This window comes from Pezoporus occidentalis, unplaced genomic scaffold (assembly GCF_034315485.1).
Source record: "Pezoporus occidentalis ecotype Australia unplaced genomic scaffold, CSIRO_AGI_Poc_V1 ctg12, whole genome shotgun sequence".
Classification (NCBI taxonomy): Eukaryota; Metazoa; Chordata; class Aves; order Psittaciformes; family Psittacidae; genus Pezoporus; species Pezoporus occidentalis.
In genome coordinates, this window is record NW_026912994.1 from 2,741,903 (window position 1) to 2,757,051 (window position 15,149).

Consider the following 15,149-nt stretch of genomic DNA (forward strand, 5'->3'; position numbering starts at 1 on the left):
GACATTAGCACCTATAGTGGATACCGCAGAATGTATTAAAAATGCCATGGATGGCTAGATACTGTTGACAAACACACTGTGCTGTTAAGTGTCTGCTGGGAGGTGGATTTAAAACATTTGGCTTTTTCAGCACTAATTGTTTTTTTGTGATTTCACCAGAGAGAGAGCAGAGTAGGAAGCCAGGACATTTATTTACATTACATTTTATTACATTACTCCTATAACTTTCTATTTTTAATCTATATGAAATGTTGCAAAACATTTAAGTCAGGCCATAAACACTTCTTTTTACAGGTTTACACATCATGTTCTAATACAAGAAAGATGTGTTTTGTTGAAGAGATATGCAGGCACTTTTTTCTGTATTGATCACAATTTGCAAGGAAAGGGGTTTATAGTGTGTAAGCAGTTGCATTAAATGGCAGCAGATTCCAAGTTTAATGATTCCTAAGGATGACTTGAAGTCACAATTTTACATAGAAAATCATTAATTTTGCATGTATGCCTAAAATTTTGGGCTAGTAACAACTAAAAATCATAATTATGATTAAGACCAATAGAAAAGAAAATTATAAAGCATTATTGCAAAAGTATTTCTGCTGTGGTCATTCCTTATGGTCAGGATTTTTGTTCTATGCTCTATAAATGCAGTTCTTACATCATATTAAGAACAATATTTCATTCTGTGTTTAAAGATCTTAGCTTCCTTATGCCCACAACTCAGAATATCCACGTGAGGCTGAGGCATAGGCTGCAGCAAACCAATTCATAAACAGTATTTTTATATGCATAGATAATAGTATTTATTAGATGAGTCCCCAAAATATTGATGACATTTCATTGGTTGAACAATTATAATGTTGGAGTGATTTTAATTTTCCATTTATGAGCAGGGAACAGAAAGACTGAAAGACCTAGTGGCCGATGCAAAGGCTATTAAAAGTCAATGATAAGACCATCATTAATTTAGTGAGCTTTGGATGGGAGTCCCAGTATATTGCCCAATGTTACAGAGAAGGTCAGTAGAATAGCGGGGAATAAGCCAAATATTCCAGGTTCTTCTGTTTCAAACATGAAAATGTTTTGCTTCAAATTTCATGAAGGTTTTATCCTGATGCAGTTCTGTTGGAGGCACTGGAGGCAGAGGTTCTTCTAATGCTGTAAGTAGAGTTTAAGTTTGTGTAACAAGAAGTGTGAGGAAAGAAACTAATGATCATGTAAGCCTCTGTCTCCTGTGCATTTTCATGAAGCTGCAGAAAATTTCTTTGGTTTTGTTTTGATCTTCTGAATAGGTTTTCAGCCTTGGACTTTGAAAACTGAGGTTTTATTCCTAATATTCATGTATTACAGTAGGATCTGTAACAGGGTAGGACCTGTTTTCTACCTTACCGGTGTATTTTTTATACTGTTGTATTCATTAGCTAAAAATGTAGTGAAAAGGATAGAATTATCAAATACAGTAAAACTGAAAGTCATGCTAGAGGAACTTAGCACATCTGCCATTTAAGACTATTAAGAGAGAAGAACAAAAACTATGACAAATAAATAAGTGTAATGATCACCCCAAATTAACTGTCTCTTCTGTAATTTAAAAAGAAAGAGAATCAATTCTGGCTGTTTCATGCCATCTCTTTCGCATTGAATATTAAATATGAACAGTAGTCCTATTTATGTGTATCGATTTGAGAGTTAGGAGCCAGTATTTAAATGCTGTTATTACATTGAAACCCAGATACCTTAAAACTTTTTAAATACAATTTAAAATTGTAACATTATATTATAATGTATATAGACTTCTGTTCAACAATTAAATATTTCATAATAGTGTTATTTTTAACATCTCTTACAGCTGAGCAGAAAAAACAAAGTCAGAGAAAGTCATTTCTGGGGAACCCAATGTCAATCTTGGATTTATACCAGCACAGTCTCTGTGGCCATTTTGGAGAGGATGGACCTGAACAATTAACGCATTACAGTTTAATTGAGCAGCTGAGTGGAGCTTCCAGTAAAGACAGCAAGGGCAAGGAGAACCCAAGTGTGAGTTACTATGATTTTTATATTACTTATCCTTTTCTTAATGATTTTTTTTTGTCTCTTGGTTTATCCTCAGTGTGTTGATTGATAACAAAAACCAGCATGACCTGCAGAAGAGTAAAGATGTAAATATTTTTAGAACAGTGTTACATTCTGCTGTTCAACTGCCATAGAATTAGACTTCCAAAATTGACAAGTAGAGACAGGCTAGCACTAGCACTCTACCATTAAACAGTTTAAATAAAAGGATAGCAAGAAAAACAGAGAATTTATCTTTTAAGACTGCTCCTTCATGTAGTTAGATAATCATGTTAGATAGAACATGTAGTAAATCATCTAAACATCTGAAGTAGTATCCTGAAAATTCAAATGAAATCATGCTGTGGAAGTCAGCTATCTTCTGGTCTCTTTTGAAATAACTCTTGGTGTTAGCTCTGGAACTCCTGATCTGAGGGCTTTAAACATTATTTTGAAGACCAGTTCCGATCTGATTGGTGGATCTTGATGCTTACTTCATGTGACTCCACTTACTATTTCTGTCTGTAAAAACATTGAACCTGACATTATGAAGTATCAACAACCCTGAATGGCAACTTCTCGACCTGCTCTTTTCCTCCTCTTTTCTCATGCCTTCTCCTCTCATGCTAACACTCTCTGACTTTTTCTCTTGTATACTCTAACAAGCCAATTTGTTTGAAAATGGAGCCACCCAGCCATGATCCAGTTTAAGCATTTTGCCTCCATGTTCAGTCTTTTTTTCCCAGCTCTTCTTTTTAAATAGAAGCTCTTTTGTTTCTGTGTAGCACTCAGCACATTTTGGGTATGTTACATCATAAACAATGGTGGTAGCAAAAAATGATGAATGAGCTGCTGCTTTTGTAGCATACTGGTGTAGTTCATAAGTGAAAAAGAATATTTATCTCTTCACAAATACCAGTTTACAGCTTCATAAAATCACTGTGCATTGTAACTTCAGAGGTGATTAACCAAAGTTAGAGGATTTCAAGAATCTGGGCCAAACGTGCAGAAGGAATATGTGGAACAAACTGGCAATGCCCAGTTTGCTCCAACTCGGCTGTCATTAAAGCCCACCTTAACTGAATATAAATTGACACACAAACTTCAAAGAAAAATCCTGAAACTTGTCTGCTTCATTTCCTGATCAACCAAATTTCACTAGCACCCAGAATACGATGCAATTTGAACATATTTGGGTCATATTAGAAAGAGCAATTTTTAAAGAATCTGGCTTCATAGGTAGGAAGAAGAGAACTTAAAAAAAAGAAAAAAAAGGAAGGTAGCAGAAGAGTATTAAAAAGGATAGATGAAGGAAAATGCTTTGAACATACACTTAATTCCTCATCTTGAACATCTAGAAATTCACAGCTTAATTATGCAGATGAGATTAATTATATATGTATATATGTATTTATATAAAAATATATAAAAATCAGTTCTGCCTTCTGAAGGCTTTTACAATTAACAGAGCAGTTAAGGTTTGGTTCCACTACAGAAAAGTGGCTCAGAGTTGCATCTACTTCTAATTAATTCTTCTTGTGCAATTTTTGCATATGACATCTCTGCAATGTACCCAATCAGCATCAAAACTTAAACAAAACTCAAAAAAACCTCATTAAAGTAGCCTTAGGATCCTTGTAAAAATCAACAAACTAGAAGACAAGAGGTAGAACTCAGCACTAGCATTTTTCATGCATTGTGTTGGAGGGCTTTTGAGATTACTCTTTGAGGATATGAAATAGCTCTCAAAACAGCATTGCCTCTCGGTGAACACTGAAAGCTCAGTAAAGCACTAGAGATTTGCCTATTAGTATTAAACTTTTCAGAATGACAAATGAGAGCCAGTAACCATGAAAAACAGGTTGCCCTGAACTTCTTATTTGAACTAGCACAGCAAATTTTTCTAAGCTGTATTTTGTCCAACCCAAGAAGATCCACAGTCTGTTTAAATTAGAATTGTGTGATCTGGAACATTACACCAAAAACTGAGGCACTTATGGCCAAGAACTGGAAAAAAAAAAAAAAGAAAACCCCAACATAAATTGGGGGGGAGGGGAAATGAAGCTTTCATGCAGATTATTTGGCATTTTGAAAAAGGAAATGCTGCGCGCTTTGAATTTTGTTTCCAAATAGAGTGTGAAGCCTTTAAAAACGAAAAGAAAAAAAAAATTGTTGTGATGGGCAGAATGAGGATTTTACTCTGCGTGTTGAAAGAGCAGGCTGCTGTATCAGTTCCTCTGCTCAGCTAAATTGGACTGTACAGCACTGGTACAATAGTGGCTTCAGACTGGCTGCTCTAATGAGACATTCTGGTGGGAAGCTCTGTTAACCCGCTTACTGTCTTATGAATTGTCTCCTCACTGAACATATTCACCAGCATTGCCCCAGCGTACATACACAACAAGTTTTATCGGCAAAGAAGTATTGCATGGGAGGAGTTTCAGAAGGGAAACAACCAGTGGGCAATTGCTGTGAAAAAGGGACACTGCATGGGCAGTTAAGAGGAAGCAAAAAAGGCTTTTACACATGGAAAGGGGAAATATTTATTTTTCCAGTTTCTTATCTGCCAAGTCTTAAAAAGCATCCTGGTTAAATTCATTTGGCAGTAAGACCAATTTTATTTTGCATTTATTTAGACCTGGGAAACTTATTCTGAAATAATGTCATCATTTCACTGCAGAATTTTGGACAAGAAAAACAGAAAACAATTTCAAAGAAAGGAATAAAATGCATTGAATGCTGGGCATAAAACTTTCACTTAAATAAAGAGTCATGGTGTATTTGCCTCATGTAAGATCTTCAAAACAAGAAACAGTAATTTTTATGTGTATCGGATTAATTTTAATTGAACAGGAACTTCTCTGATTTAGTAAAACATACATAGCACCTGATCCAAAGTCCACTGCAGTCAGCCCATGGAGGACACCTGTCCAGTGCAACTTCAGTGAGGCCTGCACTAAACAGCTGTTCCTCTTCCTTGCAAGAGTAGTTGTGCCTTGAGCACTTTGCTGACATCATGATTGCTACCATATTTTTGCCAGGAAGAAATTCTTTCACATTTCAATGAACTTATTGTTTAGACTTTAAAAGCTCAGTGGTTTATGTTTTCCTCATCAGAATTCAGAAAACAAGATAAATTTCCCTCACCCAGGCCCATTCTTTATGAACAATGAGAGCCAATACAAGACTTCTTGTCATCTTCTTTATTCCCTTGGAGAAGTAACTGAGATGGTCAAAGATTTTATTACTTAATCATCCTTATGATCCCGAAGCATCATGAAAAATGTATTTTCTTCTCTATTCTTAACCAGCCACCACATAATTTTTTTTTGTAATGCAGCCCTTCTTGCTTTCCTTTGTCCCTATGTATTACTCAATTTGTGTCACCATCAAGGCTTGCTTGTATTTCAAGGCGTGACTTGAGCACTTTAAAGAAAAGACCCTTTGTGGAAGAGGCTGGTGCCTATCACAGGTATCTAAATCCTCTTGTTTTCCCTCAGTTATGATAACATACATAACAAATGTGACATTTCTGGCACAGCTACAGTGTTAACTGCATCAGCAGTTTAACTAGGAGGCTCATTTAACGGAAGAGGTTGTATGTGCAATGTGAAGTTACGGTCTTATTCAACACAGCAGAGTTTGTATGTGTTGTAGAGATGATTCATGAAGGAGATCAAATGCTCAAATCACCGTGTCTTGCAATTCAAGTATATATTAGAACTCACTGGCAAATACAGGAAAACGAAGAATTAGAGAAGTTGCTGCTGGTTTGGCTGCACTTAGAAATGGGACTGATGTGGCGGCATTCCTAGATAAACTCAAGGTTTTTTGCAGCTGAGTAAGCTGATTGGGAGTTAATGCTATATGATTGACTCATTTTGCTCACAAGGCTTCTAATAGATTGTATTAACAGAAGGGAATATCCACAAAAGGACTAGAAGCAAGAATAAGGAAGTTTGGTAATTGCACAATACTTGCCATCCTCAAGGATCCCAGAGCACTCAGCTAATTGTATAGAGGATGTTCCAGCATTCCTGAATTGCAGCAGTAATTAAAACAGCCTAGACACCTCTGTAGGCTACACTAAATAAGAATAAGGGGAAAACAAAAGGCAGGCATTAGATGCTTCTGTGTCTCCTTCTGTGTCTCTTCTCTCACAGAGATCAGTAGGTCTTGAGCTAGGGTATGAATTAGCAGCACACTGGGCACATTCATCTATTTAGGCAGATCTTGCAAAACATGCCAGCAAAGTTTATATGCCTGATTTGGGTTCTCTGAGTCACTTTCTGAAGGTGTCTTACTCTCTCTGAAAGAGAGAAGCTCTTAGGGTCCTAAATAAAGCCCTCTTAAAAGACATTCTTAGGCTCTTAAAAATAGAGTCCCTCTTAAAAGACACTCCATATTTAAATGTCTGAAGTAGTTCCAGGGAGACAGTGTACACTCTGCTTTCACAGAGAACTAAATTTTTTTAACATTCTAGATATGTTGAAGGAAGGATTCCACTTATCACATATGAAAAAAAACTAAGAGAATGAGTTTAGTCCAGCTGACAGTTGGAAGAGCTTCATCCTAAGAGTTCAAAGTGGGAAGGTGTTTTGACCTATGGAACTACTTGTTTCCTTGCTTTGACCAGCAAAAGGGAGCCTATGCAGCTAGCTTGTACTGAATACCAAACTTTCAACTCAAAGTTAGCAAGATGAACATTGCCCCAGGCTTTCCTCTGTGGGGAACTAGTAAAAAGTAGCTGTTGTAGCTACCATTTGTATTTTAGAAACCGCACCTCAGTGCGCCCTCAAGTGAGCACTAAATAATTACCTTGCTTATACTTTCTTAATAATGAGAGTTCCTGCAGCTGGGGCAGCACTGGGTATCAGACTAGTTGCTTGGTCTCAGGATCTCAGTTTCACGGTCTGTACACTCGGGACTGCAATACCTATCTCATGTTACAACCAGAAAGAAAACAGTAAATGCTCTAGGTGACCAAGGTCTTATCTTGTCTTGTACAGTGTGTGTGTTACTGCAAATACAGAATTTGAAGCAACTCCTACAAAATATTAAACTAGAAAGTAATAGAAGATACAAGGTGTCCCTTGTCAATAATAGAAAGTTCCTACGTGGGCTGGGTCAAATCCAGGAATTAGTTGATTATGGATTTCTATGTAATTCAGTCTACTGTGTATCAAGCACAGAAACCTCACCTTCTCTTTGCTATTTCCCTTGCCTTGCTTAAAAGAGAGGAAGGTGATGAGTTGAGGAGGGAATCAGTTTTATTTCCTTTCCCAGCCTTGATGAATGCAAGATGTTAAGGAAAATACTGCCATTGTACAACTTTTAGATGGGGAGAGAGTAAGTCTGCAGACCCATTCACCTGTCTTTTGTGTTTTAAGATCAGTGCTTTCTTTAGGTGTAAGGAATTAGAACATCAAATCATTACATATGTTTATGGAGGTGGTCTATTAATGTGAACATCAGTTGATGCCAGCCTAGAATCAGACATTCTAATACAGTCAGGATCTGATATCCTTTCATCCACCCTGTCACAAAAACTGAAAGTAACATTTACTGTTTTTATGCTTTTGTATTTGATCTTCAAAACTCGCATCATTAGCACAGGATGTGTATCAAAGATCCAGCAACAGTTTTGTAAAGGACAGTATTACAAAGGGAAGGTAAACTACCCAGCAGACTTGTATGTCTGTCTAGGAGTCAGCACCTCTATTTTGAAAGCAGAGCAAACTGCCTCGCCCAAAGGGAGCATGCTCTGAGCACCATGCTCAGATTGGTTAGCACCCAAGCCACAGGTGGTGTAAAACCGCCACGGGCGGTGTAGAGCCACGCAGACATAGCTGCTTGGTTCGGAGTGCACCCCAGTCACGGCAGGCCTGAAGTGGCCCAGCTGGAGCTGGGCTGCCACCAAGCTCTCTTGCTGCATCCATGCATGCTTGCTCAGAGCTCTCCTAGACCTCTGCCTCCAGAGCTGGTGCTGCCGGCTGAGGTCAAGTCTTTCTGCTGCCACCGCGGGGAGGTCACCGAGAGCACACACACGAGGCCTTACTGGGCACAGACTGGAGTAGTGAAACAGGCACTCTCTGCACCACAGCCCGCCCCCCCCCCTTCCCCCCGGCTCCATTCCCTAAATGTGGTATGTATGGGGGTCTTTAAGCTACACGTTTCCATTTGTCAAATTGTCTCAATAGAATTTACCCACTGACAGGCTTGGGGCTGCGAGACTTCCTTTGTATTTAATCAAAGGTTTTTGATTCTCAGATGAATGATGCAATACTTGTTCCATCATAGTAAAGACTGTCTGAGTAATTACCCAAGTTGATGTAAGATCCATTGTCAGGGGAATTTTATAGGAGCATTTGACAACATAAGTGACAAAAACCACAGGAGCATGCTCTGCTAAGAAAACAGATTTTACCATACCACCTATGGGAGTAGTACAGAATTAAAAATATTTTTACTAGCCTCAAGTCTGATTCAACTCATGTGGGGAAATGTGAAATTAGAAATAAGCTATGATTTCTCCAGACATCAACAAGTCCCACATCTCTGCATGGCTGTTTTTTTTCCCTGCATAGGGCAAGTTCACATTCTTAGACCTGCTGCTGAGCCGTACATGCCTGATCAGGTCTCATTGTTTCTAGTATCTTGCCATCAAAGTTGCCCTCAAAAGTAAAGTGAAGAGGCAGCAAAACAAACAATTTGAAGACTGCTAGGCAATCTCCTGGGACCAAAGTCTCACTTGACGTGTATCACTTAACAGAAATGTTGTGTAGTGTGGAAGAACATTCTTACAGTTAGCCTGAGGAACTAGCTTGGCAACAATAAAAAGCTGCAGTTATACAGAGACTCATTTCTCTCCCTGTGCCTTCTAGGTGAAACAGCTGAGGCTTCTTACACTGCTGAGAGTTTTAGTAAAAAATCAGGCAATGGAGAATGGCTCAGGAAGGAGGATGGTAACATTCTTCATAACTTTTTAAAGTTTTTAAAAGGCTGTGGCAAGGCAAAATGACATTTGGAAGGCAGAGTCCGTCAGAGAAAGTAGCGCTTTTAATGTAATGCAAGGGATATCTTTAGAAAAAGCATACCCTAAAAAAAACTGGAAGCTGTTATCTGCTGATGCGGTTCTGCTTCTAGCACTAATGGACTCAGTAGTTTTAGTATTGTGCACCAAATCCCATTCTAACTAGCCCTCCAGCTGGTGTAAAAGTTCTATTTTATGTTTGGTTAGTGTATTTATGGGAACGGGTAGGTGGCGACATTTTAACTCAAATATCTTCTAACACAGAGTTTTAAAAGAGTATTTGGATATTGGTGAGGGACAGAAAGTCTTTGGCATAGTACAGCAGGCTGGGTGGCATTTAAAACACATGGTGTGCAAGGCTAGCAGGAGAATAGTTTGGATGTGAGTCTGAGAGAAGATGCGGAGGAAGTGAAAAGCTGCAGCTACAAGAGGAAAGTTAAGGGCTTGAAGCATCACCGACATGTAGGTGCAGTTCTAGTGGCTATGGCACAGTGTCATATAACGCTAAATCCCCAGATAACTCACAGCACCAAGTGAAGTGTGCCCATGTAGTTTGTCGAGTGCCAAATGCAGATGTGTGAGCTTTTCTGATTTAAGGCAATGCACTGAGCTGTCCTGTGACCACAGCTGGAGTGTTGTGCTCACTGAATATAACCCCTTTGGCGCTGTAAGGAAGGAAGAACTTGGCTCCTTTTGAGTTGGAAATGTTGCTCACTGGAGCAGAAACCCCATATCCCACCATCTCAGCAAGTAATTTCAAATTACAGAGAGAACCTTGTCTTTTCAGCATGTAGGAGCAGCATAACCACATTACCCACTGGCCCAGCTGTCACAGAGTCGTGCAGCTCATTTCCTGGAGTCCCCAGAGGAATGGTCCAAAACTGCTTACATACAAATGCCCAGAGCAACACGGAGCTATACAGAGCTAATTTATTACAGTGAGCCTGCTTGGGCACAGTATTAGCACAGCTCCTTTATAGCCTGGTTACTCTGGGACATTTCTCAGCAGGGCTGAGTAGCTGCAATAAGCAGTGTTGATAAGACCCCACTGCATTTGGTCCCAGCCCACCCAGCTTGCTCACCAATACCTCCACATCACACTGCACTGTGCCTTGCAGATACACTCTGAGCACTACAGTGTCTATTTGACTATATAACTGAAGATTACGTAAGGATTTAATAGCCACTGTGGATCCTAGCTGTAAGTAGGCAGATCTTTTAGTCTAATAAGAACCAAAAGTATGTATTGAATAGAAGTATCATTTGCTAGTGATTTCCCTGAGTGGAGAACGTTCTGAGCATATTTTTCAAAGGTTTGACAGATGGAGCTGCTGTGATTTGCAGCATGGCCCAAAGTGCACTTATGTTGCTGCCATTTGTAACCAGACACTCTTCAGTCCTCCATCTTTGGAAATAAAACTTTCGGTTTCATTTCTCTCTGTGTTGAACTGGCATATGACAATAATACTGTAGGCCAAAATGGAATTCAAGGCACATTAACAGCAACAAATGATAACTATTAGTAAGTTTTTGAGATAGTGTAATTGTTGTAATGGTAGAAATAATATTAGTAATAAAAAAAAAAAAGCTAAAAAATAAATTGGATACAACAAATATTAGATTGACTCAATCAAGATAAGAGCAGTAGGGCAGAGAGGTACTCAGTGAGCTATTTGTTTTCTGAAGCCGAAAAATATTTTGACTCCAGGAGGAGCATGTGATTCGCAGAGTTAAATGAGATGAATAATGCTGTGATTTTTTTTTTTTCCAGCTGAAACTTGCCTTCCCCGTCTATAACAGTGATATGTTTTGCATAAAGCACTCAAACATCATGCAGGGAAGGCAGGAAATGACTGATCTTTTAGTATGAGAGTTCCATTCTGAGCAAAATACATAAGAAATAAGTTGCACAGCTGGTGCTAGCAGGACTTGTGGCCATATACTGAAAATGTGTTACCAAACTCTTCAAGACTCTGCTTTTTGTTTTCATATGTACACAGACAATAGTATCCTAATCAAAATAGTCTTTGAAAATAAGGCAAATTTTATGGCAAATATCAGCAAAAATCACATTGAAATAATTTGCAGGTACTTATTGTGTGTTCCACAAGCTGTTTTCATCTCCAAAAAAGCCATTCACCTTTTTAAATGAGAAATTAGACTTGATTTTCTGCAATATGATGCACAGATTGTCTAATCCTTAAGAAAAAATATCAGTTAAACATCTTTTAGGAACTGAAAACACTCTATAGCAAGTCCCAAAATTAAATATTCTATTTCTTACTATATTTTTAGGCCCTGGTACATGAATTCCAGGTCTTGTGCATAATTCATATTATTTTAATGGAAAGTAATATTTGTATTTGGTGGAAGAAACAAATATGGGATTTATCAGACTTATCAGCAAAAAACTGACACAGGGAAGTTTGGGAAGTTCAAAAGATATAGCTATGCAATTTAAATGTCTAATTACCTTTCACAAAGGCTAAGACAAGTGACATAAATTTTCATAGCACATGTGAGAGTCCTCCCAGCTGGAACTGCCCGTCAATCCATCAATGACCAAGACACATCCTGATAGCCCCATTCCCATTAGTGACACCTTCTCTGCATTACTCCATTCTTTGATCATTGATAGAGGTCACTAAGACTTTTATGTACTATAAAAAGCCTTAAAAACTTCCATTAACTACTCCAGTGTTATTCTCAGTAAATAAAACCCCAAGTTATTATTTGAACAATTATCTGAATAATTGCCAAGCATTTAAAATTTATTTTTCTGATATCTTACTATATATGCACATATCCTATGGGTTATTGAATGAATGCTCTGTAAAGCATACCGTAAAACAAGACCTCAGATGGATTTGGGTGGATGAAGAATAAAGCAGAAGTGGGTGGGAATGAAGAAATTAAATATGAATATATTATACTGATGAGCATTATGAAATTAAAATGTTAACCATGCAGTAATAGCCTATAATATGTCTTAGAACAGGAATGTCTAAACTTTACCAAGAGACTGTATCTGCAGAAGAGTTACCAGATTGGGAAACTTGCTGTTAGCACATGTACTAAGATGCAAAGCAGGTTTGAAATGTAAGAGCTTTTCAGACAATGCCTGAAACTGAGCAGTCAGCTTCCTGATCATGGTGGCAAGAATTATGTTGCCCTACATAGCCTATCTGGAGAGTCTTGTTTGTGGCCCCTAATTACAAAAAATATAGGACAGTTTTTTTCAAGCTTCATTTCCTAATGGCTGTGCCTAAGTTTGTATTTAGACACTTCAGCTGCCCAGTTTTCAAAGGTGCTAGAAATCTGCAGCTTTTGCTGGTGTCTCCAACAGATACATATATTTGGATCCTGTGAAAATCATGGTATTTATATAGGTGCTCAAAAATTGGTTTAGATATTCTTTCTCTATCTGGCAGAATTTTGATCTGTAGCATCCCACTTCTGTACACTGGCTCTGTGGGGAATGTCATGGAACATCAGCAGACATTTTCCCCTGAGTTGAAAGGAAGGCCAAATAATGTGTATTTTTCCATCTGGTCCTACAACATTAAGATCATGTAATAATGAAACTTTCTGTATTTTTAAACCCATTTCTTTATTGTATTTTTCGTAACATTAGTGTATGAGCAACTAAAAAATGCTAAAACTTCCATCTGTGTCATTTTTCAGGGTGTTTTTATTATTACTCTTACTGGAACATCATGCTTCTTTTCATGTTTCTGAGAACCACTGTAACAAGCCAGGGTACCAGAGAGTTCAGCATTTATAATACAGCATTTCTATAAATAAAATCCATTGTAAAATCATGGAATCTGTATTACGACATCATTAATAGCACAGTGATGAAAACAGAGGCAGCAGAGCAAGCCAAAGAACAGCAGTCACCATCTAAAAGCTGCATGATATGGAGAGCTGTAGCCTTTCTGGTTAACTGCTGAAGACTAAATAGCCTTTAGAGGTCCTGTTCGCTTATGGTAGTCTCAACATTTGTAGTGGCGATACTAGAAGATGAAGTGCCTGGCTGTGCAGCAAATTTAGGTATGAAGACACCTTCTTGTCATGTTTTACAAGGCAAATGCTGTTAGTTTTCTTCCTCACGTTACATAAAAACTATTTTGTTGCTCAGTATGTTTTTTAAGTGGAAAGGGGTCTAATACTGATGTCATCTACTAGTATCACATACTGCATTTAGCTTAGCAGTGTCCTTCTGTCCCTGTGAAAGTGTTTGGGAACCCATATATTCTCCAGCACAGCCAAAAACTTTGATACCAAGTAGGGAATGCTCTGGACTTGGGATTTCAGGTATCTCCTGTCATTCCTGTGGGAGATCGAGCTTCTTTTGCCTCCATATCCTGTCTCTTTAGAAGGCAGTCAGTCATGGCATCTGGATGTCAAAAGACAGAATAATACAGATTTATGAATGCATCATTATATAGATAATTAACATTCAGATTTACTCAGGGGCAGAAACTACTCAGTGTCCGCCAGCCCTACGACACAGGGCATGAACAGACACATCTCTATAGGCTCCATAGGCTCTGGATAGCAGAAAACCCTTGAGCTTTTATACAAGGCAGTCCAATAGAAATGAAATGATAGAGAACTCAAATTGATACATCAGCGTCTGGCTTGCTGTTGCTGGTGGCATTAGCATTTGCTAACCTGTGCTAAGCCAATTTTGTAAGACAGTTGGGAGTTTAACAAACCTATGTCAGATTGTATTTTGGAAGAATCTCAAGCATGGGGGAAACTGGTCATGTTCTGCTCATTGCAGCAGATGGTATCCCATTTGGTGTTTGTTAGCTTTGTTTGCAGCTCAATATTTTGTTTCTAGGGGAACTCAGTAAGTTAAATAATTTATCTCTCTAATGCATCAGGAGTCTGATCCAAAGTCTACTGAAGTCAGTGCAAAACATTTGATTAACTACCACATACACGGGATAAATGCCATGTCCTGTATGTCGAAGAGCACTTCAGATGGTCTCTAGAGAGAACAGTACAGGCCTCTGTCATTCCATGAAGAATTTTTTGCCTGCAAAGAAAAAAAAAAAAAAAAATCAAATAGTGACAAAAAGCTTAGCAGTTTGGAGTGCAGGGCTGGAGATCAGGATGAGGGTCTGGCTGACTGTCCAAATTGCTAAACCTCTTTTGCTATTAAATTCACCATTTTTAAATAAAGTATATAAATAATACGTCCCAGCTGCATTTGGAATTCAGTCCAGTACTGTTAGCAGGCTGCTTTGAGGGCTTTGAAGGCCCCACAGCAAAGCTAGGCAAATAATCATTATCACTTAATATTCTCATCGAGCATTCTTACCCAAGATGGGATCTTGCATTACAAAGGCTAAAACCACAAACACAGTGTCCCTTTGCTGAGGAATTTTCAGAATGTCAGAAGCAAATTCACACCTGGATCCTGCAAAGAGTTTTCCATAAGCAGAACTATACCTACTGCCTTCAGCAGTCCTGCTGTCTGTGCAAGGCTCCTAACAGTGTCTGTACACAGAGGAAATTTTTAATCTGTACTTACAAGTATCTGAATCCTGAATAATCTAAAATATCAAAGAAATCAACACTTCCAATATTTTAATTTTTTTATATTCCAGTAAAAGTCAAATGCCACTTCATTTTCAGCAACACTTTTCAGATTATTCATTTGCTAGTGGGGCCTGGGAATTGCTTCATTCTGTATTTTTATCCAGATACCCTGTTTGTGCCACCCTTGGTCATTCAGAAAATGAGTGCATGTTAGTTTTACATGAGTTTCATGTGTCTGTGTGAATTCCAGTTGTATTTTAGTCCTCCTAGTGGCCTATTATATTAATAATCTTATAAACTGTATTTTAGGCATAGGAACATGTTCTGTATTACTAGTATCTCACAAGAGTTTGCAGCATTGATACTGCAATAACACTTCTGTCTTGCTATGGTCAATAAATCTTCTAAAGCCTTTGTCCACAAATCCATTCCTGTGGCTGGCTAGCACTTCACGTACGCATTTCTTTATTTATACCCAATTGTAGCAAAACCAGTACAAAAAATACTGCAT

General features: G+C 38.2%; 1 protein-coding gene across 13 annotated transcripts in view; it reads left to right on the forward strand.

The window, feature by feature from the left end:
* Positions 1-15,149, forward strand: part of NCKAP5 (NCK associated protein 5) — a 530,111-nt gene that overhangs the window by 500,320 nt on the left and 14,642 nt on the right. For all 13 annotated transcript variants that reach the window (XM_062605646.1, XM_062605676.1, XM_062605694.1 and 10 more), the window contains one exon: positions 1,850-2,037. In XM_062605646.1, coding sequence (XP_062461630.1) covers positions 1,850-2,037 — 188 coding nt within the window. The remainder of the gene's footprint in view (positions 1-1,849; positions 2,038-15,149) is intronic.